Below are 27472 nucleotides of genomic sequence, written 5' to 3' on the forward strand. Positions count from 1 at the left end.
AAAACATCAGAGGGAAGGCACCTTGGCCTTTCACATTGTTGTACTGGGGGGTTTTAATTGCCCCTTTTTTTGTTTGGTTGTTTTGGGTTTGTTTGTTTGAATTTTTTCTTTCAAAACAGCTGCGTGGTTGTTGTTGAGGGGGTTGCATGTTTTTCATCCCTTTTATTTTTCACTTTCCTTTCCTTATTGCTTTTGGGGGTTGGGCCTTCTTTGCTCCCCCTTCCTTTTTTTTTTTTTTTTCTTCCCCTTCTTTTTTAATTTTTGTTTTTGATTTGCTTTGCTTTTATGGTTTTCTGTGCTTTTTGGTTTGAGGAGATTTTTTTTTTTTTAAATCTGTGGTTTACTTTGCTTACTTTTTGCCTCCCTGCCCTCCCCTCCCCTCCCCCCCTCCTTTCTTCTTCGTTTCTTCTCCCTTTCTTTCTTTCTTTCTTTCTTTGTTTTTGTTTCTCGCGGCTGTTTCTCGCCCGCGGCACACGCGCGTCTCCCGGCCGCCGGGGCCCCGCGGCCCCGCGTGGAGCCGCCCCGGGTGGCCCCGGCCCCGAGCGGGGCGGGCGCGGCCGCGGGCGGCAGCAAATCAGCGGGGGCCGGGCCGCGCATAAGAAGGGCGGGCGGCAGCCGCCCCCATCCCTCCCGGCGGCGGCAGGATGCACCATGAGGAGCTGGCGCCCCTGCAGCGGCCCCGCTACGGCTGTGAGTGGGGTCGGGGCGGGGGGGGGGGCGTGGGGGGCGCCTCAGGCCCCTCTCTTTTATTTTTTTTTGGTTAGTTTGTCTGTTAGTTTGTTGTTTTTTTTTTTTTTTTGGTCGCCTTCCCTTGCCGGCTTTGGTGGTTTAATATTAAAAGAGGGACTTGAGGGAAAATAAAACCTGCCCAGCAGACGCTGTTGTAGCGCTCCAGTTTACTTTAGGTTTGGTTGCAACGAGCTCCGGCTGGGTTTTGTTCTGAAACTTTCCGAATGGATCATAGCGGTAGTTCCTCATTGCAACTTCAGAGGTTTAGGTTATAGCTAGAGCTTTGGGGTTTAACTTTATAACTTGGTGTTATAAGTATCGCTTTGGGTTACAACTTTATAACGAGATTGTGACTATAGTTTCTGTTTGTAACTTTGTAACCTTTGGATCATCAATACGGATTACCGAATTAAAACTTTGCTTTCTAATTTTGTAACTTCGATGTAGAACTTTGTAAATTTAAATAATAACTGGGGTGAGGTGAGGACCAGTGCAGGTACCAGGTATCTCTTTTCAGAGGAGAAGCATTTAAGTTCCCAGACCTGTATTTAAGTAAAGCACTGAAGCACCTTCCCCCCGCCTGCTGCAAGGCTTTCTCAGCATTGCTGTGCCGTGCTGGAATCCTGCACCGGGCCGTGCTTTCTCCCGGTTCCTGTGGGGAGAGCAGTGCAAGCCTTTGGCTTTGCATGCGTGTAAGAAATGCCTTTTATATTTCAGGCATTACAAAACGTGAACAGGAAAATTATTTGCAAATCTCACAACAACCCTGGCACTTTGTGGTCTGATGAGCAGCTTCCCAGCTCTTAGCATAGCAGCATTGTTTAAAATCAGTTCTGAAACCCTTTTTTGAAAGAAGCACAAAAACACTTGACAACATTAGGGGTCATATCACTTCCACCTAGGCTGGACAGAAAAGGTGGTGCTTTGCAGTGAGACTTTCAGCTTAGAGGATGCTGTGCACTCCTGAGCACTTTTATCTATTGATACCTGCCATTTGGGGTAGTCTACAGAACCTGCAGTAGGTTTTATTTTTCATCTGCACCACCTAGGAGGTGGATGAGAGACTTTTGAAGGTAGTCTCACTGTTGTCAGTACTAATAATGTTTTCTGGAGTGGTTACTACAGACAAAGCCTGGATGCCTATGGTAGAGTGTTAGCAAAGTTGAGTATTTTGCTTGTGAAGCCAATCTCCCGATCATCTTGGCTTGCTCCTGTGGTAAAGCAGTGTGTGAGCAGTGTGGTGCACCAGCCCAAGGTTGGCACTTTGTCCACTCGTCTGACATGCAGAAACTCCTCAGATGTATGTGGTGTGCCTATTAGGCCTCCAGGAACAGGGGCTTTCCTGTGCAGATCTCATCTAGCTGATATCAGAACATGTGAGTCTGGCCATGTGGTACTTGCTAGTCTGCTGTAAAGTCGAATATGGTCAAAGATGAGGCTTTGACTTAAAGCAAAGGGCTCATCCCTTATGTCTTGGTTTCTATCTGGACACTGAGGATGATTTACCTTATTGGCAGAGATGCTGGCAGTATTTTAAGAATCTCAGGCCTTATTTATTACAAGGAAAGAATGACCATGTTAAGGATGCTGAATGTATTTTTGAAGATGAGGTCTGTCCTCTCCATATTTATACTTTACTGTGATAGTTCAGAGCTTTTTGCAGTGGTGACCAGGGAGAAGTTGGTGTTTAGAGTTTTAGCCACTTTCCAGGCTTCTGGTCTTATGTCCCAGGGACAGGAGCAGATAAGATCATCCTTCTTGTCTTTTCTGCTGCCACCTCCCTTCTGACCAATGCTGCCTGCTTGCTGAGGCGCCATTGGCTATTCTGTCCTTCCCTGAATGAGAGGCTATGGCTGTTGTATCACACCGCAACCTCATTTTTCAGGATGGAATATTTTTTTTTTTTGGTCCTGCCGAAACTTGTGAGATAACTTTCCTTTCAAGGGACTGGGCAAAAGCTCCTCAAATATGCTAGGCTGATGCCTATATTTATTAAAAAAAAATACACCAAAGAACTCCATAGAGAACTCTGTACACCAAAGAACAAACCATAGCTTTGTCTGTAGTGAAATCATAAGTATGGGTGCATGTTTGGTTTTTCAGCCTGTGTCTAAGGAAACAAAATATGCTTTATCTGCACTGTATTTGCCTCCCTTTTTGGGACAAGGAGGGAGACAGCATTTTAAAGAGGGGGGCGGGGAAGCTCCCTAACTAGAAAACTTATACCGGCATTATCTGAACACTTATGAAGCCCATCACAAGTCGTAGGTTCTCTGTATAACTAAGACTGCACTTTGGATCACTGACAAGCAGTCCTCAAAGTTGAACATAACATCTATGCTGGATTTCCTACAAGAGTTAATAAGTTTTTCAAGTTAGGCTACCAAATTGCCAAGACTCCTTGCTTTAGTGACCTAGTACTGTTTTAAACATTTAATGTGGACTTTTGACTTTGGCTTCAAGCTCATGGCAAAGTTTGTGTGTTGTTTTGAAGAAGGTTAGCATTTTACTATGATAATTCTCTGCTAGGAACCATATGAACCAGTGCGTGGTTACCAGTAGTGTTTCATTTTGGTAACTAGAGAGGAAGGCAAATGCAAATTTTGACTACATTTTGTAGCCTGATGGATACCACTGGGGGGAAAAAAGTGTCCCTGAGCATTAGACCTTGTAGTACAAAACAAGTAACTGAGAAGACATATCCCTAACTTAAAAACCAGCTTTGTGTTACAAGTTTCACTGATGTAGTAGCTCAAAGACGTGCATCTAGAAAAAATTCTTAGAGCTGATTATTTTAATCTTTAAAGTCATGAAACAGTTGAATGAAACCAAACAAGATGATCCCTCTCTGGGTGGGTGGTGCTAGTTCAGTATTAACATGGTTCATGGGGGAACAGGAGCTCAGAGCAAAGCCTTTGAGCCTCCTCTTAGCCTGTTAGGGCCAAAGCCTTGTGGCTTCCTGGACTGCCTATTGAAAGGTGCCTCCAAATCTGCATGCTGACACTAGCTTAAAAAAAATAGAAGAGATTTCTGTTTGTCTCCCATTGAGTCTTTCAGTCCAGCACCAGCTCAAGTGAGATCACGCAAGTAGAAGGAAGCTGCTTATACAGCAGAAAATGTATTAACAGATGCACCACAACCAAATTTATGTAGCTGCTTTCCACTCTATGGTGGTATTGAGAAATAAACCAGGCAACAGCTGTAGCCAAACAGAAGCAGAGAAATAGGATGTGTAATACAACTCAAGCTATGAGCCATTTTTACAACAAAAATGCTTGATACTGTTGAAGATAACAAGGCGAAAAAGTATAAATCTTGGAGGTGCCTCACAGATTAAATACAAAGTCTTGAACATAGGAAGGTGGTGAATCAGGTAGTGGTATATCTTTGAGAATGCCTTTTTCCTAACACTTTCAGATACTTTATAGCTAGTTCTCCCTTTAACCTCTCTGCAGAAACAAATACTTAAGTTTTTAAAAAATGTCTGAACAGCTTAGCTGTGCTTCCAGGAATGTCATAAAGGTACAGTGAGTGAGGCCATGAGTGTCTGGATTTGCCAAGGGTTTTGGGCATTTCCATACTCAAAGTATCTGAATTAACGTACATTCCAGGTCCCTGTATACTGAGTGGGAGAGAAACTAGATGCTTCAGCATCGTCAAACGCATCTGTTGGAGACAAGCAGCTAAAGAAGTAATCTCTCCTGCTGAAGCTGGAAATCTGGCTTCAGTAGGCATATATATACAGGAGAAACTTGACTTTGGTATCCAGTGATGAGGGCGTTGCTTGTGCTTCTGGTCATGGCTTCCAGGGCTGCTTCTGTTTGGCACTAGGAGTTAGGAGGTGAGACAAATAAGCAGCATGAAACTTTGTGAGGGAGAGCTGCCCTGCCTGTGAAGACAGGCAGGGCAAATCTAAAGTGAAACACAGCCTACGCCTCTCTGTGAAACTGTGCCTAGCTTCTTACTTCAGCATGATGTGAAAACTTGCAAACTAGTGGTCTTTTGAAAAGCATTTAACTTTATGAATTTGCCTCCATGTCTATTAAATGCAGGGAAACAAATGGTTATTTTTCAATTTAAGAGAGGAAAAAATATTTTGGTAGAAGTTCCATAGGATTTTTTAAAGTGAAAACAGATGTTTTTTTTCTTTTTTAAAGCCAAAAAATAAAAGGGCTTAACTGTGTCCTATGCATATATATTCTTTTGGTTGTATACTTTCTTGTAGTACTTGTGGTTTATGAGAACAGTTTTCTTCTCCTTTTTTATTGATGGGTGTAATTTGGCAACCAAATACACTGTTTATCTCGTCCACTCTTTTGTAGGTTGCTAATGATTAAACTGCTGAATGAGAACTTGAAAAGTTTAACTGCTTTGTTTAACCAAGTGCACATAATTCATTTGGTAGGAGTGGTTCTCTGTGTGCTTTTTGTACAAAGCAGGCTCATCTCCCTCATAGTCCTTTGGTAAAGAAATGACAGACCTATGTTACAGCATGCTTAGAGCTACTTGAACACAGTTGAAACAAGAAATATTACTATTGCACTGGAAATGGGATTTATAGCACATGCAAGTGTGCTAGATCAAGTCTAATACTTTAGACAGGGAAAACGAAGTACACAGACTTGCAAGTCACCTCTTCTGTTAAGTGGAGTTTCAGTTACGTAGCTGTTCTAGCTCAAGATTTGCTTGATACCATTGCTGATTCAAGCTGATTATGATTTACTAGGAATAATCTTACACATAAGGTGGAAAAAAAAATGCCTGGCAGTGATAGGTAGGACTAGTGGGTCATATTTCAGTGGGATGATAAGCGAATGTTTTCTCTGGTGCTCTGTTCCTTGCAGGAAATTATTAACCTGCTGTGTTTGCTTCACTTGTTCAGGCTGTTCCAGTGGTTTTTTTGGAACAGGTATCCTTGAACTGCTGCATGTTGTAGAATGAAAGTATAGGTGCTGGATGTGGGAGAAGTGGTGCCTACCCTGGCCTGGGGAGCATGATCAGGGAGGCCAAAGGCCAGGTGCCCCCATCCACCTGGCACAGGGGCACATTTGTACTGGTGACTAACACCTTTCTCCTGGCACTGTGCCAGTTCTGTTTTGCCAGCTGCTATGGTATTGACGAAGGGTACCCTGGTCCATGGTGGTGATGGGCTGGTGGGGCAGGCAGTGCCTGCAGGGTGCTTTGATGGCCAAGGGTCCTGGTAGATGTTGAAGTGGGCCATGTGGCAGGAGAGGGAGGGGATAGATTCCTGGTCCTCACATGGAGCTCTTTAGAGAAGAGAAAAGGGATGCTTTGGTTTAGAGGTCAACTTCCTTGCTACCCATCAAGGGAGATACTGAATCAGGTGGTGTTCATACAAATTCTGCACAGCTCCCAAATACCTTTTGAAATGTGTAAGCAAACAGCCATTAAGAACCTGTGCTGATGGCTGATTTCAGTGTTAAATTACTGTTTTGCTCAAACGAGTATGCACTAGCAAGAAACACTAACCTGGAGGAATTATGTCAGTTCTCTCTTATCACTTATTGGCCAAGTTAAGGTGAGCCAGGTATAAGTTTTTTCAGGAGTCAGATTTAAGGAGCACCTTAGAGTTCTCACTCATGACTGCTGGCAAACTGCTGCCAGTCCCTGTGGACCTGCTGCCTCAAGGTGTGGTGCCTTGCCTACATGCCACCCAGGCAGGCAGAGCTGTCAGAAACTGCTGTCCTCATCCCAGATGCTTCTGTTGGCTCGGGTGTATCAGGCTAAGCAGTCTGTGGCTTAGCTGAAGTGTGTGATGAAGGATGTGGTCTCTACCAGTCCTCCGCTGTGGACTCTGATCTGTTTCTTTCAAAGTGCAGTAAAAGCTCTCGTGGCATCTAGCAAGGTGTTTAAACTGATTCTTACCAGGCTCCAAAGTCTGATGGGAAATACATAATCATGCATGCCATCATCCTTTGCTGGCTGTTCCTCCTGAAAATTAAGGGTATACTCCTGCTTTTTTGCTTGATTTGTAAAGCTGCTCAGTACACTGGTTATATTTGCAGTATCAGAGCCTCACAGCTTCTAGGAGTACAGCAGACATTAATCCAGGGGCAGTTTGAATGCGAAATGCCCAAACTCTGTAAAGAAATCTGCTCCATGAGGGCAACTGCTGTTTCACAGTGGTGTAATGTTGAACTATAGGCCAGTAAATATTTTACTTGTGTTTTTAAAAGGATGTTTCAAAGGTGTTTGGGGTAATCCTAGATATGTACAGGTGATATCTGTGTCTAATATACTGAGTGTTTAGAAACAAGGTAGAAAGCTTGAAAACTAAACAAGGACACATGTCTGCTTTGCCAAAAAAATGGATCCTGTATCTTTCTATTTCTTCCATGAGACAAGTTGCTGTTTTTAACTGTTGTTAATTATATTGGGATCCTATCTGCTCCTTGCTACAGACTCTTGCAACTGGTGAGATTTCAACAGTCTGAACTTGCTGAGGTGCCTTCAGCTGCTCTGTCAGACTGCTGTGGTCTTCACCTCTTGCCGATGTTCGTGTGATGGCACGGAGATCTAATCTGTCAGGAAGCTAACCTCTCTTTGCAGAGCTGATTTGCAGTCATCTCAGGCCTCTGCAGGGTCTGGCTGCAAACCTCACAGCTGTGTCCGCTGGTCTGAGGCAGGGGGGACTTTCTGGCCAGGTGGGACTGTGGCAGCCAGATTTTAAATGTGTTTAAATTGCTCTGGAACAGCACCCTGAAGTTGTAGTTTTGCATGTGCTTTCAGTCAGCTCTACTGACAGAAGCAGCGACCTTGACTCCTTCTACAGGATTATTTTTGGCTGGATTAGGTCCCCAGTCTGGCTTCCTACATGGATCTGCAGGCAGGTCTGTCAACATGATGTAGTAACTGGAGCAGCGATGAGCACAAGTGGCTAGGGAAATGGCAGGTTGAGCTGTGTTACAGCTGCACATAGGGATCTGGAAAGTGTATGATGGGGCAACAAAATGTGCAGGCAGCTCATGAGTATGGACTGGGGGGACACAAGGAAAGACCAGCATGTATCACTGTGGTCTCCACCTGAGTGCTACTGTTGTGGTGTCACTGTCACCCCAGTGCCCTGCTGCCCAGGGAGTTTTGAGTTACAAAAATGTTTTTGAGGGAATTTCATCTCTAGCACTGTAGTTTAATAAATCTTTGAATATCAGTAAAGGCATGTCAAAGTTCACCAGGCAGTGGAAAGAAATTTTAAGAAACTGTCTAAATACTAGACTACTTGAACAAGAAAGGAAAATAAATGCTTTTAGTACATAAAGTGAGATTCGAGATGTTTTTCTAACACTTTTCTGTTGGTAAAATTATTTTTGACTTGCAGGGCCTCAAAACTGTAGGGACGAGATGTGTCTTGTGGTATGCGCTGCTTATTTCTGGGATTTTTAGGTTTTTTAGCCCAATTGATTTACCCAGTCAATAGCTGGCTGGCCCCCATTCACTGGTAAACAAATCTTAAGTTCCATAAATTCTCAATACCGTACAGCAGAATAAATAATGTATTGAAATACCGGCATGTGTATGTGGTAATGTAACTGAAAGGAACACAAAGTAGTCCTGGGGAGAGCAGGGATTACATTGAGATGAATCTGGGACAGACCTTTTACCAAGGAAAAAGGGTCAAGTGTTTTTACAAAACCAGCAGCACGCAGTAAATGTGATTTCACTACATCTGAGCTCCGAAGTTGTTTTGAATATGGCTTTTCAGACCACAGCAGAGCACAGATTTCTTCACTGTGATTTAGTGGAGGCTGGGAGATGAACCGGCCTTGGTTTGGCATTTGAAGTTGTGTGGCAGCTGACTACAGAAGGTGGGTTGACAGCTTACCTGCAAGGAATGGATGTGGTTGCCTGCTGCTTTGAATTTATATGACCTCTGACTATGGTAATGGAGTTTAACAAATGGGTGAGAATGCTCCAGAAAATACACAGCTTTTATCACATGTCAAACGAGCTCCTTGTTTGTGCTCCAGTTTCTATCTTCACACAGATCACAAGAAGGAAGACCACATGGTTTTTTTGAAGATTTCACTCATGTGAGCTATTTTAGAACAAAATGGATCAAATTTCTTAGTACTGTGGGTAGTAGTAGGCAAAACAGGGGCTGGTGTTTCCTAAAACACTGAACCTTGGCAATAACACTCCCTTCCCTGCTGCTTTTTTTTTTTTGACACATTTAAACAAAATTAAGTAGCTCCAGAAATGTTTTTATCAGAAGCCTCTGTAAACAAAGGTGGATTTCTGTAACATTTGTCTGTATCCTTTTTCCTAAAACTATGGTGGAAGGGTGGTGACTGGTAGGCTGGTTCTGTCCAGGCTGCAAATGCTACTCATTGACAGGCCAATCTGAACTCCCCAAAAGGATGAAGAAATGAGCAGTCAAGATTTTTAGGCTTCTGTAGCTGTAAGAATTGATCTGCACTAGCTTCTTGGGCACGTTTGAGATGCAAATTTACATCTGATCAGGTTATTTCAGTTTAATTTCCTCAAGTTTTGTAGTATAAACTTCCTTGGAAGTTGACTATTTGCATGAAAGCAACACTGCTGATGAACAAGGCTTGTTGTGACACCGGGTCTCTACAGAAATAGTTCCCATATAGAACAGGAATGACAGACTCACCTGGGCAAGATACTGCTGATAGAGTAGCTATGTTTTCAGACTGCTTTGCTCCCTGTGGCAGCTGTAAATGCCTTATTGTAAGGAGGCCGATCTCAAAGCTTGGGCAAAGTTTGGAGGAAGAACTATTACAAGTCCTAGCAAAAGTTTTGATTGTTTAAGTAGTGCTTTAACAAAGGAAACAGACTGTGACTATATAAAATATGATAAGTCAGTGTTCAGCCCTTGAGGATGTGTGTTTCCTTGTTGGGTAGATACTTCAAAACTTGCAAATGTATAGCTTAATTTGATGTTAAGTTTGTGTGTTGCTTGTACTGTGGTTGCCATGCCAGTGACTGAAAACCAGTTACACTTCCTTTATGCTAGTGGTCTTGGTATCGCTATTTCAAGCAGAATGCTTGTTTTGAGGTGCTTACATAATGTTTCCAATATGCTCCTAATATTTTTGTTCATGACTGTTTTGTGGGGTTTTTTAAAAACATTGTTACTGTGGTGCTTTTGTTAGTGGAAATGGGCTCAAGGCAGCAAGGAGGCTGTCCTGTGTTAAGTACTTGCTGCATTAATCCAAACTTTACTTTTTGGAGTGGGCTATGGAGTAGACACAAGCAAGTAACCTGAAAAATTAAGTTCTTCAAGGTGAGATTGCCAAAGTTTTGTGTTAGTTTATGGGAAATATGAATTTAGTAGAACTAATACAGTTATACTCACAAACTTGTGAGTGTATGATTTTGGTGAAAACTCATCTTGTGAGTGCAGCTGTCACTAACTTGTTTTAGAAATGGAAGTACTCCATTTATTGATAAGTTAGGAGGAACATCTGGGTCACTCCATATCTTATGATTTTGCAGTGATATGTATGATGGTAGAAGTGTCATTGTTTCTCAGAGCAGTTTTGACTCACTATTTAGGTATTGAACGTACTGAGTGGAAGGGTGGTGTTTTGTCTGCTCTTTTCAGACCTTGCTCAAAGACTTAAATCTTTTGTTCTCTCCTGTGGTTCTAACTCCTGATGATGAAGGAAAAATTAATTCTTATTACTGGGAGCATGTGAATGAGAAGTAAGGGTTGGAGTTGTTCAGAAGAAGTGTGGGCAATTGCCCTGAGAGCAATGTCTGCCTGTCTGTGCATTGTGCTCCTGAAGCGACCTAGTAGGGAGTACTGGGAGGAAGTCACCCTGGAGCCAACAGTGCCAGCTCCAGTAACTCTGCAAGCACTTGCTCACCTACTGGGGAGTGGAGGCAGCCAAGCAGGTTTTAGGTGATAACTGAGGCCATCGTTGATATGGGACCACCCTTGAACAGGTCACCTGCATGGATACACCGAGTCTGCCTTCTTCTTACAAGAATGTATCATCTCGCTCATGAAACAAGAACAAAGAAGGTACATGTCTACCCCCTGTGCCTTTCTGCACCTGTGTGGACCAGCACAGCTGGCAAGGCCAAGGGGTTGTAGAGTGAGACCCTAGTTTGTGAGCCTGGTGCTGCACCTCCATCCCTTTGTAGTCATTCATGCTTGTGCTGGGCCATCTCAGCCGCAGGAACAGTGGTTTTGAGACTTGTCTCATAAGTAGTTCAGCTCTCTTACCAAGGGAACTGGGGATATCAGAGGGAGGGCAGGAACCACCATTGCTCTGTTCAGTCTCTGAGTCTGGATGCCCAGGACCCCTGTTTGTCACCTAAACTTAACATACCTGTATGTTGAAATTCTGCATCATACAGCATTTCTTTACATAATAAATGTGCCTGTAAATCAAATAACTTGAATTAGAGACTTCAAAAATACTGTGACTGTAATAATCATTTAGGAATGAAAAGCAAGGCAGTCAGAGAAATGTGTTAGCCAAGTTTAAGGCTGCAAACCTCATGGCATGCGTACTTTTCTTTTTTATTCACATGCTTGTGTTTGTTTCTTGAAGGAAAAATGTACTGCAATATTTCAGGTGTTTTCTGGAGCTCCTTTGAGAGTATGAAAAGAGTGAAGCAGATGATTTGTTTGGAGCTGTGTAGAGGGACTCTGTGATAGGCTAGCTGAGGAAAGAGCAGGGGATGATGAGTTGTCAAAGGAAGAATTAAGACCAGATGTCAGGGCTGGGGGTTTCTACACTGCAGTCTTTCCTATGGTGATTTCAAATTTATTCATTGTTTAAGTGATGGTCTTGCTTAGGCTTTTACTAGACAGGTGTTTCAGTCCTCCTGAGTCTAATGGTTCAGATTCTGAGACTCATGTAGCACTTATCTGAGTTATTCAGTGACACTTGGTCACAGCTTTTTCCTCAGCTTCTCTTTCTTTCACTCCAGCATTCCTGCTTGCCATCTTCCTTTTTGTTCTCTAAGCTATACCTTACCACATTTCTTCCAGCTGGTTACTGTACTGTGAGTTTGCTGGTAGGAAGCTTTTTGATGTCAACATCCCAATTATCTGAATGTTGAATTCATTTGGCAACTGCTCCCTCCCAAACCAAATATCATGCTGGACTTCTCTCAGGAAATTTAAGGGGCTGTTCCCTTCCCCTCCCCTCTCTCTGACTCCTCCTGTCCCTTTTGTTCTTGTCTTTCTCCATTCTCACAGCCCTTCCCTAACTAGCCGCCAGGTATTAAGGGTTTGTTACAAGTTTATCTACGAATTACTGTTCTGGTCTCAATATGTAATGCAGATGAGCTTTTTGACACTTTCAAGATAGAAAATGGACAAGTTCCTGATTTAGCCAACAATTCTGTGCATCATTTGCAGGGAATTATTTTAATTAATTACTGTTTAAATGGCCATAAGTCTTTTGAAGAATAATAACAGTGACCAAAAACTTTACTGATATGCTCTTCCTTGTGGACTTCAACTAGTTTGCCTTTCAGTGAAGCACCACTGGCTCTTGTCAGGCATGCTTAGTGTCTTCAGTCTAGGATCCCCCTTTGCCATGATAAGCCTTGTACTTTCTTCTGGTCCTGCATGTTGGCTAATAGGTCTCAAAGAACTTGACTGAGGTGATCTTAGCTGCTGTTTGCACAGCAAACCATCCAAACTGTCAGCAGTAGGAGTGTAATAGAGCCGTGGGTCAACATCAACATGTGCAAACAGATGAGGGGCGGACAAACCTGAATTGGGGTTTCCTGCTGCCAGTGTGGTGAGTTCAGTCTGTGCCCTGCCCTTCCTCTGTATGGTCTCTAGCACCTCTTTCCTGTCTTCCACTCCACTTCTGCAATGGCTTTCTGCCCTGTACATGATCCACAAATGTTTATAGGTGGAGTTGTGGCCACAGGTGATGGTGATGTGACAATATATAATGAAAGTTGACTTTGGGGTTCAGCAGAAGGCTGAAGGAACATCTTCTTTGGCTGTTAACTTGCCATGCCTCTGCTTCCAGCTTCTAGTGTAGGGATGAATGCATTTCAGATGAACTTTTCACCCTTTTTGGGTAATCTTCAAACTGTTTTATCCTCCACAAGTCACTCCTCTTTTTATGTAAGTGTGCGTATGCATTTGACTTATTGATATACTTGCAGTCCCTTTCAGAGAAAAATTAAATATAAACTTTCTAACACTAGAAATAAATTTGATGGCATTTGTGGGCAAGAGATGTAGCATTTTTCTTCTGACTAAATCAAATTACAGGATTGTAATCCTGTAAGAGGTATGCTGTAGATGCTGACATTTTTCTATATATTTCATAGTTGAGTAGTGTATTTTACTTGCCTGGCAATATGAAACTGTCCTTTTTTCATTATTTCATTTACATTATGCTTGTGTTAAGTTGAACTGAGGTCACAGCAGGTAAAATGTAAGGAAATGGAACCCATATGGTAAAATTTTGGCTCTTTTACTGAAGATTGTTAATGTATATTGTTAATTAAAAAAAGCAAACAGGTTAAAGTAATTCCAGTGAAATGAATGGAGTAAATGGTAAATGTGTCAAAATACATGGAATTTGAATCACAAGTTCTTTAAGAAAATAGTGAATGTATGAAACTGACAGAGGAACCTTTCATGCTTTACTATTTGTTTCGCCATGAATTAACCACTAGAGAATGAAAGCCTGTTGGAAATTCCTGCTGAAATGTGCAATAATTTGAATGCCTTGAGCCTCCAGTGATGTGCAGATCTGACCAACCAGCCTTTCAAAACAGTGTTTTTTAAAAGCCCACATGAAAAATGTAATTTCTGTTGTGTGTGGAAACTAAGCAAACCTTCCAACCAGACTGACTACTTACCACTGTAGCATTTTCCAAGCTGCCTTCAAGCTTGGCCATTTTAAAGGCTTTTGGACTATGCAAGTGGAGATAGGATGGCCTGCAAGGGAAAGAAATAACTTGTAATTGCTGTTCATTGTCTCTCCAGGATCCATCAGTCTGAGTGTTTCTTTGAGCTTGGAACTTTTTCAGGAACATGGACAGAGGGTTTCTTAGCAAAGAGTTTTAAGGTCAACTGGGCAGTTCACAGAAAGGAGCTAGAATTTTAAAGGTGTCATACGAGCACCTGAATCTTGGAGAAACCTGTTGTGCACTTAGGTGACCAGCTAGCTAAATATGCAAAGATAAACAGTTAAAATTTCATTAACAAGTTACATGAAGTATTGCTGGAAACGGTGACACTGGCTGTTCAATGTAGGTGGAAGTGGTTGAGCAATAGGCTGACAAATTGCATTTCATGTTTGTAACTGTAGATAGCAACAATTGAAGCTAACTGAAATTGCTTGGAGTTGGATTTTCATATATTTCTTTCAACTCCATTAGTGGCTCCTTGTTCTTCCAAACATACAGAAGAATTATACTGAAGTTAAGATTAAATGAACCATGCTATTTTTCTGCACAACATGAAAGGACTCTACTAGTAAAGAGATGGCCACACTCTGGCACCATTATACAATAAGATAATGTCACAACTACTTGTAGTGCCTCTACTAAAGTTTCACTTGATGGTATTATGGAAAGCCTGACGTTTGAAAGTAAAGGATGTGTATACCTATAAGCAGCAAAATGAATGTCAAACATTCTGGCAGCACATATGGTTACTTGCTGAATGCCAAAGCTATCTTGTCTGTGTGGCTACATGAGACCTTTTTTTTTAAATTTTGTGGGAATTTGAGTATCTTGAGACTGTCTGAGGAGTCCTACAGCCTTCTGCCAGTGTTGGCACTTGACGGACTGTGACATCAGTTTGGATGCTTGGCTCCAGGAGCACAGACTGTGGTTGCTGTTGCACCACCATCCCCTTGGTAAGACTGTCCTAAGGTCTGTGTATTGTAATAGTGCTCTGTCTCTTTAGATGGATGTGGTTGGACTTGTGGGAGCAGATACATGAGTGAAATAGGACTTTTTTTCAAGGAAATGGTTGGAGGAGGACTCAAGAGAGTGACTGCACAAGAATGAGGCTCTAGGAGAATGCTCAAGGGAAAAACTGGTTTAGCAAACATTTAAAACTTTATATCAGGATGCCTTTTTGCTGGACTTCTGTTGTCAACACTCCCATGCTAATGGTGTGTATTTGTTTTCCCTGTTTGTGCAGTGACTGACAGTGAGATCTGGTCCAGAACAGTGGCCTTGTAGATCCTTGTGAGGGCGGATAATGTCTGGGTGGCTGGCCAGAAAATGTGTGTGTATTTCTGTATGAAGATCCGAGCCTGCATGCTTTGGACAACGTAATAACTAGATTAGGAGAGACATATCAATTTTGAAGTGAGAGGGAGAGTAGTTCAATGTTGGAAAGATTTGAAAAATGCCATACTGAAGAGCCTCATAATTTAATAAAGTGTATTAGTCTACTATCTCAAGTGAATCTGCTCTCCAAGTTCACAGCTGTTGTAGCTTTTTGGAGTGCTGGCAGTGTTTGCCTTTGTCCAGAGCCCTTTATTGGAGCAAATGTTCAGCAAATGGACTGAATTCCCTTCACTGGAGCCATAGAAAAAAGATCAGGCCATCTGGTTTTATTGTTGTGGCACACGCACTAGCTGCTTGTGATTGTGCTCTTTAACAGGAAGTCTACAGAAAACTGTTTTGATCAGAGCCTTACATTTTTCATCAAAATATAATGTTTTCTAGTACAACCATAGATCTGCTGGTACTAATGCCTTAACAGAACACATGTAACAGGTGTTTTGTCCTGTAATTTTAACAGAACACATGTAATAGGTGTTTTGTGCTGTAATCTATTCTTAGTATCTTGTTGAATGATCTCTGTTCATATAGTTAGAGTTGGCATATATTCTTCTGCATATTTAGTGAACTGTTGCATTAGATACCTGTGAGTTGATATTGGGAGCAGAGGCTCGGGAGGAAACTCCTCCTGCCTCTGTAGCTTTGAGCAGTATTTTTCTGATATCTACACACACAATCCTGTCTATGCACTTTCTGGCTGCCTGACAGTGCCATAAACTCCTGCCCCACTGCAGTCAGGGCAGCTCAAGCAGCAGTGAGCCTGGCTCAGAGCATCACCAGCTCAGAACTGTTCCAGTTACAGGTGCTGACTGATGCTGTGTTGGTTCAGTAGCAGCACCTGAATTACCAACCTAGGAGTCACCATGGAGCTGAACTGCCCTGGACAGGCACTCCTGGGATGCTGAGTATCTGATAGTGCAGATTTTACTGGGAATAATATATGCAACTGAATTTATTGGCCTAGGACAAAATAGTCATGTTTTTATATAACCTAAGATTTTAAGTCACCTTGACCACCTAAAATGCAACTAGCCTTTTCTTGAAACTACAGCACTGAAGTGTGATGGCAAATGCTTCACATTCACAGCTCGTACTCATGGTACAGGCAGACATTAATGGGATGCTGTCTAGAGCCTGTTGTATGTGGCTCAGCTTTCACCAGGGCTGGTTGTAGCCAGCAAAGTGTCAGTCAGGAGTTTTTGTGCAAGGGAGGTTTGGCTTTTGTTTTTGTGTTTTCAGCTGTTAAAGTATAGTTCTGTTAGATGTTTTTCAGTGTGCTAATACTGGGGATGTGGGGATGGGCTCAGGTGGAGGAGGCAGGAAGGTGTGTGTGTGGGATAGGCAGAATTTGCAGAATTTTTCACCAGTGGACTGGAGCAATGCACTGCCCTCCTTACTGCATGGCCAGGACAGCACACAGCTGGGTCTGCCAAATGTGGTTTAGTCAATGTTTGATTCAAATACTCTGAAAACCCTTTATTCCTCCATTTTATAGTATATGCTCATGTATCTCTTCTCCCTCAATCCTGACTTTCTTTTCTGTCACCCTAAGAGGATTTTATTCTCTGTCCTCTGTTATGTCCTATATAACAAGCTTCCCTGTTGTGGTGCCAAAAGAGCTGCCCTCCTCCTTACTCATGTCTCACTTTCCATGGGAAAAAGTCTCTGGTGGCAGGAAATTGAGGGGGATTGGCCTTGGGAAATAAAAGCCTCTGTTCCTTTCTTTGCCTTCTTCACTATAAGAAGTCTATTGGTAAGTCTGTGGCAAATACCTTATTAAAGTGTCTGCCTGCTAGAAGCAGCCATGTGTTGTTCTTGAATTATTGCAGATAGTCATATGTGTGAGTGCAAATGAATGACAAGGAAGCCTTAAATGCTGCTGCATGTTTTGCAGGGATTTTTTTTCTTTCCAGCCTCAGTTTTTTAAAATAACAGAAACTGTCTGGGGAATTATCTATGAATAACTTGCAATTATGCCCTGTAAAGTGTTCCATAAATTTGCATTCAAAATTAAAACAAACATTACTTTTCCTTGCGTGCTCTTTGGCTACATATTATAGAAGTTTCAAGTTTAGCTTCGTTTAAAAATGCAATCCATGGGTTCATTTGAAAACTGTTGCAAATTAGACTTGTAAAACACCTCTTATTTAATGTAATCTCAACTATTAAGATACTAATGGGAGAGATCCAGTAAGATCAGTGATTTGGATTCATTTCTGTGACTCTGGGACCTCCAAAATCCTTAGCATGGTTATGATAAGAGTTAACTCTGAACTTGGGCAACATTCACATAGCCAGCCCTTGTTTTTAAAATTCTTGTGTAAAATGAGCCTATCTTATGTGAACTTGAAGTTTTGAATGTCTGTCCAGACACTGTTAGTAAGGTCATGGTTCCAGTGGTTCATGCACACCTAGGCTCATCACTAGTTTCAGTAGTATTATTGCAGCTTCAGAAGCAGTAGCTCTGTAACTGAAAACTTACTCAAATCTGGAAGGTTGATAAGCTTTTCTGTTGCCTACTAATGCTGAGGCAGACTCAGTAAATGCTGCTTGTGCCACGTTGACTGTGACATGGAGTGCCTTGGGTTATGTTGGCAGACCTGTGTTCAAGAGCCGACTAAGTTACAAGTATTAGCCAACAACTGGAGTGTCTGTCTTGGATCAGGACACATTAGGAAGTCTTTCTGCAATCCATAACCAAACCCCAAATGTCCACTAGTCCTAGCTATTGCCTTGTCTGTTCTTCTGTTGTCTTGTGTGATGGTGGTGCACAGGACAGAAATTTTTCAGGCAAAGACTGAGGGTGGGTGTAAGTGTGATCCATCTGCTGATAGAAGATGCTCAAATCTCTCAATTCATGAACACTCACTAGTAAATAGACTTATTTTAGTGACAAATGTGCAGAATTAGAATATGTAGGAAGTTGCTAGTAGAACGTAACTTTTCCCTTGGAATTAAGTAACTGTGGGAAGGATTTACCTAAGCGATTTTTGCATTATACTGAGTGCTAGAATAAGTCTGTTCTCACAATAGTTCAAAAATAGGTGTGACAATTCAAGCTTTAATGTTGCTCACTGCTCCATGGAGTTTCCTACACTCTTCCTTTAATGTTTTTTTCCATTAAGGAATATCTGTAATAAGGGAAGGTGGTGTCTTAGCACACATTTTGTATGTATTGACTATTGGCTAACAGGATGACAATATCTAATACAAATTGAAATGGAGAGCTTTTAGGCTAGCTACACTGGTGTTTTTATTAGTTCTTGTCAGTAGTACGGACGTACACTTAACATTCACTCTTTGAGTGAATAGTTTGCCTCCTAATTCCAAATTGAAAGCCACAAAATGTATTAACTGAATTGTAAGATGTCATTTTTAGATGCCTTTTTTCCTGTTTAGCTCCTATGTAGTATGCATTTGCATTGTTCTGTGACATCTGGATCTCCTCAGAAGCAACACTTCATGTCTGCCTGGATCCTATCTGGGCCTTACCACCAGGCCGGAGGCCTTCAGGTGAAGCCCAGCCCTGCTTACTCTGCCCTGTAACATCCTTTATTGCGAAACTTTCTTTCCTTGTGAATTGAGCACTATCACAAAGTTACTGATACAGCAGGAATGTGTTTATTCTTTCATCAATCTTCCCAGTCTTATGACTAATGCTTGCCCTCTTAGTAAGAAAGACTGAGGTTTCTGTCTTCAAACCAAGCTTGTTTGTGTGTTGAACTTGGTGTGGCTGGATTGACAGCTGCATGCATAGGGCTTTTGTCTGAAGTTGGGGAAAGCTATATGGAGGGTTCCAGTCAAAGTCTGAAGCCTTTGCCAAAAATATTATAGCAGACTAGATTTTCAGGACCCATGGTTTTGAAAGTCTTCAAAGTAATTTCCTCTGCAGCTCAGCCCTGTGAGCCACCACTGTCATGCAGATTGCCATTGCTGCTTCTAGAAGTGTCTGTAACCATTTATTTGATGTGATAGCACTGTCACTTTGAAGCCAATAAGTGCTGGGGGGGGAAAGTGTGTAATCTGTTTTATCAGAAGCCAGTGTTGCAAGAGGCTCCTCCCAGCACAAGCACTGTAGGTGTTGGCACTCCCTGCGCTCTGCGTTTTTAGTGCTCGAAAGAGATGCTTTGGCCACAGCAGGAAAGAAGCTGGATTTCCTACCTGTGAGCTGCTGATACAGTATCTCTTCCAGATAGGATCTGGGTCTTTCACTTTTCAGTATCTCCAAGTTACTTGTTCTCGTTTCTTGACCTTTTCCCTCATTATTGGAGAGTTCCCTAAGCAGAACAACTACTACAGTCCCACAATATCTGTCAGACTTCATCTGCCCTCTGAGTCAATCTTTGCAAATAACATTTTATGAGGGATTTGAGGCTGTCCAGGTCGTCTTGATCTGGGATGATCTTGTTGAGGATGAGAGGGACCTGTGGATTTGTAGATTCAGGGCTAGATTGTAAATCACTAGTGTTATTCAGCTAAATTCCTGGACTGCTTATCAAATGGGTTTTGTTGTTTTCTTACTCCTACTTTTGGACAAACTGCCTCTTTTGCTGCTTTGCCTATGACTATGGTGAGTTGTGTTTAGAGGGCAGGTGTAGATGCCTGTTTAATGAGCTAAGAGGAGGAGGCCATAAGAGCTCTGCCATAGGGGAAAATGGCTTGGTCTGGTATCAGCTGCCCTGTCCTGGCTGACTGGGCCATAGCCCACTAGGATGGTCAGATGGGCTCCTCTGATGGTATGTGTGAGGCTCTCATAGCTGAGGGTGAGCTATGGCATTTGAAAGTGTCCCTAGAGCTCAATGTCATGAATAATAAAGTGACAAGTTTCAGTGTGGTGGCTCATCAGTACTTCTCCCTTGCTCTAGAGAGCGAAAACTGCAGCAGAGGGGCTGTGTCAGGGAGTGGGAGCAGCCTGTCCTGGATGTGCTGACAGTGACATGGGCACGAACAGCAACAGAGAAGTCTCCATGGCCAGTTTGCCACTCTGAGCGTTCTACCCACCTGCATCATGTGTTTGCCTCCAAAGTACTGTTTTGGTTTGTAACAAGTGATGACCTGATTACAGTATCTGAGAGCTCATTTTTGAGTGAGTCACACTTATCAGAGCTACCAGACTTAAAAGGGACTCAGAGTAAGACACATTTGTTTTATCAGTGTATGGAAATTCTGGGTAATTAGGAAGACAGATGTTAAAAACAAAGGAAGATGAGAGATCAAGGCTTGTGGCGACTAAAACTGAAACTACAAAGCTTAAATCAGCTATATGATAACAAATGTGTGGTAGCATCAGTTGAAAAGGTGGGTGAGTAGTGTAATTTCTTTTGTGTTCTCAGTAAATGCATGTAGGATCATTACTGTGATGGGTTTTTTTTTGAGGCACAGCCTTCAATGTATGCATGTACTTGTAAAGCCCAGCTTCTGGCTTTATTATACTGTCTTTCACTTTAGTTGCCTGTACCAGCTACTGGAAGGTGTTTACCCACTACATAAGGCAGCTGTGTCAGGGAAGTGCTGAAAACTTGTTCATGGCATGTGCAATTTATGCGATAGTTGAACTGAAAAAAACATCTCGGTGCATTTGAGGAGAGGCACTCGTATGCGTGTTTTTGTTTGTTCATTTTTTACTGAGGATGCACTTGATGTTCTTGGCTAACCTCATAGGAAGAAAGTGGCTGACCCAGCCCTGGTTTCTGTCCCCTCCCTTGTGCCAACAGGTTCACAGCAGATCAGATCAGGGACCTGATCTTCCTAGAAGCAGGTGTCTTTGTAGCTGCTGCATTTTGGTGAGGGCTGCCCCTTGTTCTGGTTCATTGACACAGCCACAGCACTGCTGGCTCTGACATGAGAGGTGATGGGAGTATGTGGCTGGAAAACATGCGGGAGGGCAGGGTTAACTCTTCTGACAGCTGCTAGCACAAATAGGGTGTCATTTTGGTAAGTGGTTTATGCTGAAGGCTATTTCCAAAAGCCTTACATGCTGTGATTGAAACTCAGAAGTCAGCAGTACTGTATGGTCCTTCAGGTTGTTATAAATATTTGGAAGAACTGCAGATTTGCTCAGAGTCCCTCTGTACACTACAAAAAGAGGGTTACTGGTCATGGGTTACTAGCTGTTAATAACTAGGGTTGTTTGCAGCTGGAGATGTGCACAGTGTCATCCTTAATAAGCTGGAAGAGTTTTTATGGGACGCAATGTGGTTGCAGTCGTAATTAGGGCTGTGAAAACCACAGCTTGTTACTTCAATTAAAGACCTCATCACCCCCATCAATGGGAGGCAGCTCAGTCTGTTGCAGCCTCACAGGTTGCTGGACCTGCAGCTGGTTCCCAAGTTGCTGTTGAGATATGTTTGTAGTGTGGTGTTGTCTTCATCTCTACTGCTGAAGCTTTGCTTAGCATGGGGCTGCTCCATGGACTGGTCGCTTTAAGCTTCCAAATAAAAGTCCTCAAACTCCTCTGAGGGTGTATAAGCTGGAACTCTGCTGGCTACCATCCTCAGCCCCATGTGTGTGAGTGCTCTGCCCTGCCCCCAAATCAGGAAATGTACAAAGAGCAATACAAGCTTGGTTTTGAATAAGTGAAACTTGATGAATTCACTGTACAGAGAATAGCATCTTTTTGGTCATCTAAATATCTTTGTGCACTGTGCTATAAAGGCCTTTTTGGAGGAGAAGCATTGGCTATTTTAATTTCTTTTCTGCAGTAGTTTGCTGAGGTTCTCAGTAAAATCGCTCTAAGAATCACTTCTGACGTGTGTGTAACCTGATATGGGTTTCTGTTTGCAGCTATTGTGGATGATGAAAGGCTTTCAGCGGAGGAAATGGATGAGAGGAGGCGTCAGAACATTGCTTATGAGTATCTGTGCCACTTAGAAGAAGCAAAAAGGTGAGTAAAGGAAAGCATGCTTATACCTGGCCTTTAAATATGGAAGTTCAGGCCTGTTGTGTTCTTGAGCATTGTAACTTTTAATTCACATTCTTGAATTACGTGGATTAACTTAATGCTGGAATTCTATAGCATTCAGTATGAGAAACTAATGTTCAAAAGAAACATTCAATTCAAAGAAAGATTTTAAAATAAGACAATGTCCTCATAGTTAGTGCAGTGACTCTCTTCAATGAAAATAGGGGCTGGGTGCTAAAACCTAAGGCTGTGGTTTTGTGAGAAGCTGAGTCGGGATTATGTGACTCACTGGGAAAGTCTTTTGTTCCTGGCTGTGTGGTTGTGCTCCCTTCTTGGCACTAGTGCTTCTGGAGCAACTCAGGTTGCTAAGATGACAGAAGATCACATTGGCTCTTACTGGGTTATTGCCCATATCATTTTAGTGTTTCAGTGGTAAGTGCAGGCAGGGTGACAAGGTAACCTGGACTCTGCTCTTCTTTTAGTTCCTCTCGTTCATTGGTCAGGAGTACGCACTTCTTGAAGTGACAGCTTGTGACAAAGCACTGATCTGCAAGTGCACAGGGGTTTTCTCACCTTTGTGCTAATGTACTGTGCTATGTACATTTCATTCACAAAACAAATATTCAACAATATTTTCATAATTACTGAGCAAAGAAACAAGGTGCAATATCCTTGTGTTTTTTGGAGTAGCTTGAGGTGCTGCTATTACCACATGTAAAAGCATATTTTACATTCATCATGGTCAGAATTTTTCAAAGATGCCTGTTATGCTCTGGGCACCAGTGTTAAGTGTCTTGATTCTGTTCTGCATGTCTTGAAGATGATGTTTTCAGTCCTAAACTTCAGTTGGGTAGGTTTCCTAGGAATTTCTGTAGAGAAAAGGGAAGCTGAACTCTGATTAGTAGTGCAAGCTGGGAAACCTCAGTGTGATGAGAAACACTAGGATCTTTAGAACGGAGTAACCTGGCATACTATAGTCAGGAATCAACCATAAAACATTACCCTGAACTTTTTTTTTTTCACACTGTTCCCTTCACCATCACTGTGTGGCACTGACAGTTACCTTTTTAGCAGTCATGGTGCAGCTAGCTCCCAATGATCTTGTTGAGGGAGAGTGTTAAAAATCAGTCACTTCTACTTCCTATTTGCTATAGCAAACATTGCCTCCTTTGTTCTTTCTTCCTCTTTTCACTGCAGAGCAGTTCCCTGTTCACATATTTAACAAGGCGTCTTGCTGCTGCTGGAGAGGGCTGTCCTGCTCTGCACACTCCTGTTGCCTCCATCATGCAGTTGCAAGAGATTGACTTTGGTCAGCTGAATCAGCTCACTATGCTGGCAGGGAAGTCATAGCTCTTTTGCTGAGTTAGTTTTCTAGTGGTTTAGTGAACTGACTAGTTTGACCAAGGGGTCACAGGAGAATCATTGCTGGCAAGAGGAAGCGGATGGGGTGCAGCCTCCCACTTGAGAGAGGGAAGGGAGCAGGCTTCCACCTCACTTACCGAGAGGCTAGATTAGCTCCACCATCTCAGGAAACCTCAGTAAGTCAAGCTTTGATTTTACTCAAGGTTCCTCCTTGGTTTGTTGCAACTCACATACCTGCTGGCTTCTGGCAAGACACGAATAACAATTAGTCTCCAAATCCAGCTTTCTCTATTACTATAATCACTAATTTGTCTTCCTGGCTTTTTGTACCCTTCCCACTTGCCAGGGCTACTCATCACTTTGAACTCAAGTTCTCTAGTTTGTATGAAGCATCTCTGATACTTCACAAGGAAATGTGAAGTTATTTTTACAATTAATTAAACAAGCATCTGCTATGAGTAACCCACTTCTCTTCCTTATTTTTATATGGGTTCATGCCATTAGTGTTTTTGTGGTTGGTTTGCTTCTTGTTTTTAGAATAAATATTCCTTTAGCTCTGCTTGCAGGTGGTGGGACTTCGCAGGTAGAACTGTCACGCCCAGGGCTGTTAGGTAGATGGAAACTTTTCTGGATCTCAATTTGGAAATGCAGAATTTATTGGTAATGTTCATGGCCAATGCTTGCTCCTACATGAGGTGGGGATGAATGCTGCAGTGTAAGGAGCCTAGTGCTTTCCCTGCTGAGGGTTTAGGTTGTTGTGTGTGTAGCTGATGTGGCAGTCCAATGCTGCTGGATGTCTTCCTCTGCCTCAGCACACTGGCTCCAGTGCACGTTAGGGAGACGAGGGTGGTGATGGTCGGGGCAGTGAAGGCTCTGGGGCTGCTCTCAGGTAGACAGAGCTGCTGTGGAAGAAAAGAGAGGGCAAGAGAAACGTCCCTTTACAGCAAACTGTTGGGATAATTCAACTGCATCATGAGACTTTGCTTCAAAACAGATTCTTACTAATGTGAAAATGACTTAGCAATGGATACATACAAGTAAACTTGCAGAAACAAGTAGAAATGCCTGTGCCTCATAGCTGTGTAACCCCTCGCCCTGCTTCCTTAGTAGATGAGTAATGCTGCCAAGGGGAACTGGTCTGGTGGTGGGGACAGGCTGGGGTGTTGAAAGTGCACAGACAGTCCCACTCTCCCCAACCTTGCCCTGACAAAACAGCAGCAAGAGAAAATGCTATATCTCTTCCTGCACAGTTATTGTCCTCTGTGTGCTTGATTTGGGATGAAACACATTAGTGTGTGGTCTCTGTTCTGTACTTGCAAGGTTACAGCATTTTCTTGGCCACAACAAAGCCTAAACAAAACTGAGGAGGCTGGAAAGCAGCGGCCTCGGAGGGACCAGTAGGGTCATAATTCAAACTACAGCAAGTGAGACCGGTGCAAGCTTGGGAGGCATGGGTGTAGATTGGCAGGTGGTGCCAGATGAGGGATCAGCTCATGCTGCTGCTGAATGGAGGGGTCCTGGCTGGGCGCTTACCCCTGCTTGCCACTGCTGGAACAGCCCCCTTGGGATGCATAGGGCCCCCTCCCTCACTGTGTGCTGCTGGTGGTGGGGCTAGGTTGGAGGCAGAAAGATGGTGCCTTTTGGCCCCAGGTTCTGCAGCCAGTTGTTCAACCAAACATGGCTGCTACATACTTACTCCCAGCAGTGCCCTCCTGGGTTAAATGTGGGAGTGGGAATTGCCTCACTGACATTTGGTTTCTGTTTACAATTGCAAGCTCTTTTTGCTTCTATAAAACCTGAATCCATGGGGAGGATTTCTTAGTATTCAGGATGCTATAGGTAGCAATGACAGTAAATATACTGAAACGGGTAAAGCAAGGGGAGTTTTTTCAGTTGGCAGCTGCTGAAAATACTGTTTCAGCTAATTAGCAGTGTGCAAACACAATGTGTTTTGCCCCATATTAAAGAGTAAGAAATACTGAAATAAGCAATAAATAGCAAAATATTAGGACAGAGCGTCATTTTGTATACAGTACTATGGCAGGACTTATGTTCTTTTTCTTGCCATAGTTCTCATCAAAATATTATTTTATAGCAGCTCTGCATTTTGAAATGCCAGAGTTAATTAGAAGGGTGAAAAACATGTACTTTCAGCTGCTTTTCAAACCACTGTTTGCACACTTACTTCCTGTAGACCAGCTTTAATAAAAACTTTCTTAGTTTAACATGGAAGAATCCTGTTACTGGTAGCTGATGCTTCTGCAAATAACTTCTGTGCTAGGGAGAGTACTTGCTATATGTATACAGCATAGGAAATTGGTTTTTAAACACAATGAGCAGGCTTGCAATATCCGCAGAGGTCAGTTATGTTTGAGTAGGGTGTTATATTTGATAATGGAGGAAAAAACCCACATTTTGTCCTCTTAGATTGCTGGTCCCTTTCTCCTCAAACTCAGACATCTGATCAATCAAGATTTTGGTTGCTCATAGTCATTTGGCTTATTACGCTTGTCTTGAAGGTTTATTTCATATTTAAAAAGTAGGGGAAAATGGATAGTCTCCGGTATCCTTGGACTCCTGAGAAGAACAAAATCAAGAATAAGCAAGGATAAGTAAGGATTTGCTCACTTCAAGCAATATTACTATTGGTGCCTTGAATACAAGCTTTCCAGACACTGCAAGAACACATTTCTAGTATTGCTTGAGAAATTATTCTGCTAAATAACAAAGGTTTAAGGTGAGCATGAACAGCTGTGTTATAAGCCTTAATGTCTTATTGGATTAAGTTGGTTTTCATAGACAAAATTTACCTCAATCCTCCTTTCTAAACATTATCTTTGTAATACCCAGAATATCAGATTCTGCCTTGAGTTTGGCTTTTGCTGTTGGTTGTCTGTTTGCAGATGTAAATGATCATACAGATTCGAGAGGTTTTAAACAATGAATGAAGCTTTGGCATACAATGCAAATCAAATTTACAGTAAGGCTGTTGTGGCTGGCTAGGTTTATAATCATCCATAATTAAACAGGCACTATTTCTCTTTGCTTCTTAGAAACTATAGCTTCTTGTGCTAAGCTTAAATTTGAACCATCGGGGCCTCATTTTACTTGCCTTGTTTCTCTCTGCATGAAATAAAATGCACTTTGTTTCACAATGTATATTCAGCAATTTCATAACCAGAACTGCCAGCATTTGTCTTAATTATCTTTACTTTTCTTACTCAGGCATCCAATAGGACCAGAACTTCTGTGAAACACTGAAGCTTTACTGTCAGTGTTTGGGTAATGAAGACACAGAAAGGAAACCATCAAAATTTCTTTCGAGACGCAATTTTTTCTTTTGGAAATGTAAATCCTAATTATTTTCCAATTACTTTACAATAGAAAATCAAATAATCCATTTTAGTTTCCAAAACCTGCCTCCTTCATTGTATTATAGTTTTTATTAAATTGGTTTGCAATGGCTATTTGTGGTATTGGCCACTGAGATCAGTTATGTAAAAATGTACAGACAGTTCAATATACTTAAAAGGTCAAGCCTTGAAGGGCTTAATTGACTTCAGTTAAAGCTAACAGTTTTGAATACTGTAACATAATAGAAAGCTCAAGTTGCTCCATTTGTTAGGACTGTGGGACCACGGAGGTTTGGTTTGGAGCCCACGCTGGTCCTGGAGGGGGCTACTGAAGTCCTACAAAGCCTTGCCACAAGTGAATTCTTCCAGGCTATGTGCTGCAGTTCCTCCATGAGCAAAGTTGTGGTTACCATGCAGCTCAGGAGTGAATTAATGCTATTCAAATGCTCTATTTTTAAGTCCATTCCTTTCAGACTACAGGAAGTCTTTAAAGCATTGTACTTGGATGTACATGCATAAAATGGTAATACAGCTGTATAACTAGCTGACTATAGGGAGAAAATGTTAAGACACTTCTTGGTAACCTGTTTTGTATGGGTTTGTCAAGAAAATTATTCTTCTGTGACTAGGGTCTGACACACTGTAGACTATGAACTTTGGCTCATTTCCCCCACTTTGTCTGCCTTAAGCCTACTAAAGCACCAGTGAACATGTCTATCAGCAGCTCTGTAAAGCCCAAATTTTTGCAACTAAGATGCTCCAAGAGATGAAATTCAAAGAATCCTATTTAGCTGCGATATACCTGTCTTTTAAGTAGCTCAGTCTATGCAGAGGTATTGATCAGGAAGTA

At 42.3% G+C, this 27472-nt stretch overlaps 1 protein-coding gene across 3 annotated transcripts in view; it reads left to right on the forward strand.

Moving 5' to 3' along the window:
• Nucleotides 1–617: 617 nt before the first annotated feature.
• IQGAP2 (IQ motif containing GTPase activating protein 2) overlaps nucleotides 618–27472 on the forward strand; it is a 126445-nt gene continuing 99590 nt past the window's right edge. For all 3 annotated transcript variants that reach the window (XM_065655876.1, XM_065655874.1, XM_065655875.1), the window contains exons 1-2: nucleotides 618–690; nucleotides 21790–21889. In XM_065655876.1, coding sequence (XP_065511948.1) covers nucleotides 645–690; nucleotides 21790–21889 — 146 coding nt within the window. In that variant the 5' untranslated portion in view covers nucleotides 618–644. The remainder of the gene's footprint in view (nucleotides 691–21789; nucleotides 21890–27472) is intronic.

Source organism: Caloenas nicobarica, chromosome Z, assembly GCF_036013445.1.
Source record: "Caloenas nicobarica isolate bCalNic1 chromosome Z, bCalNic1.hap1, whole genome shotgun sequence".
Classification (NCBI taxonomy): domain Eukaryota; kingdom Metazoa; phylum Chordata; class Aves; order Columbiformes; family Columbidae; genus Caloenas; species Caloenas nicobarica.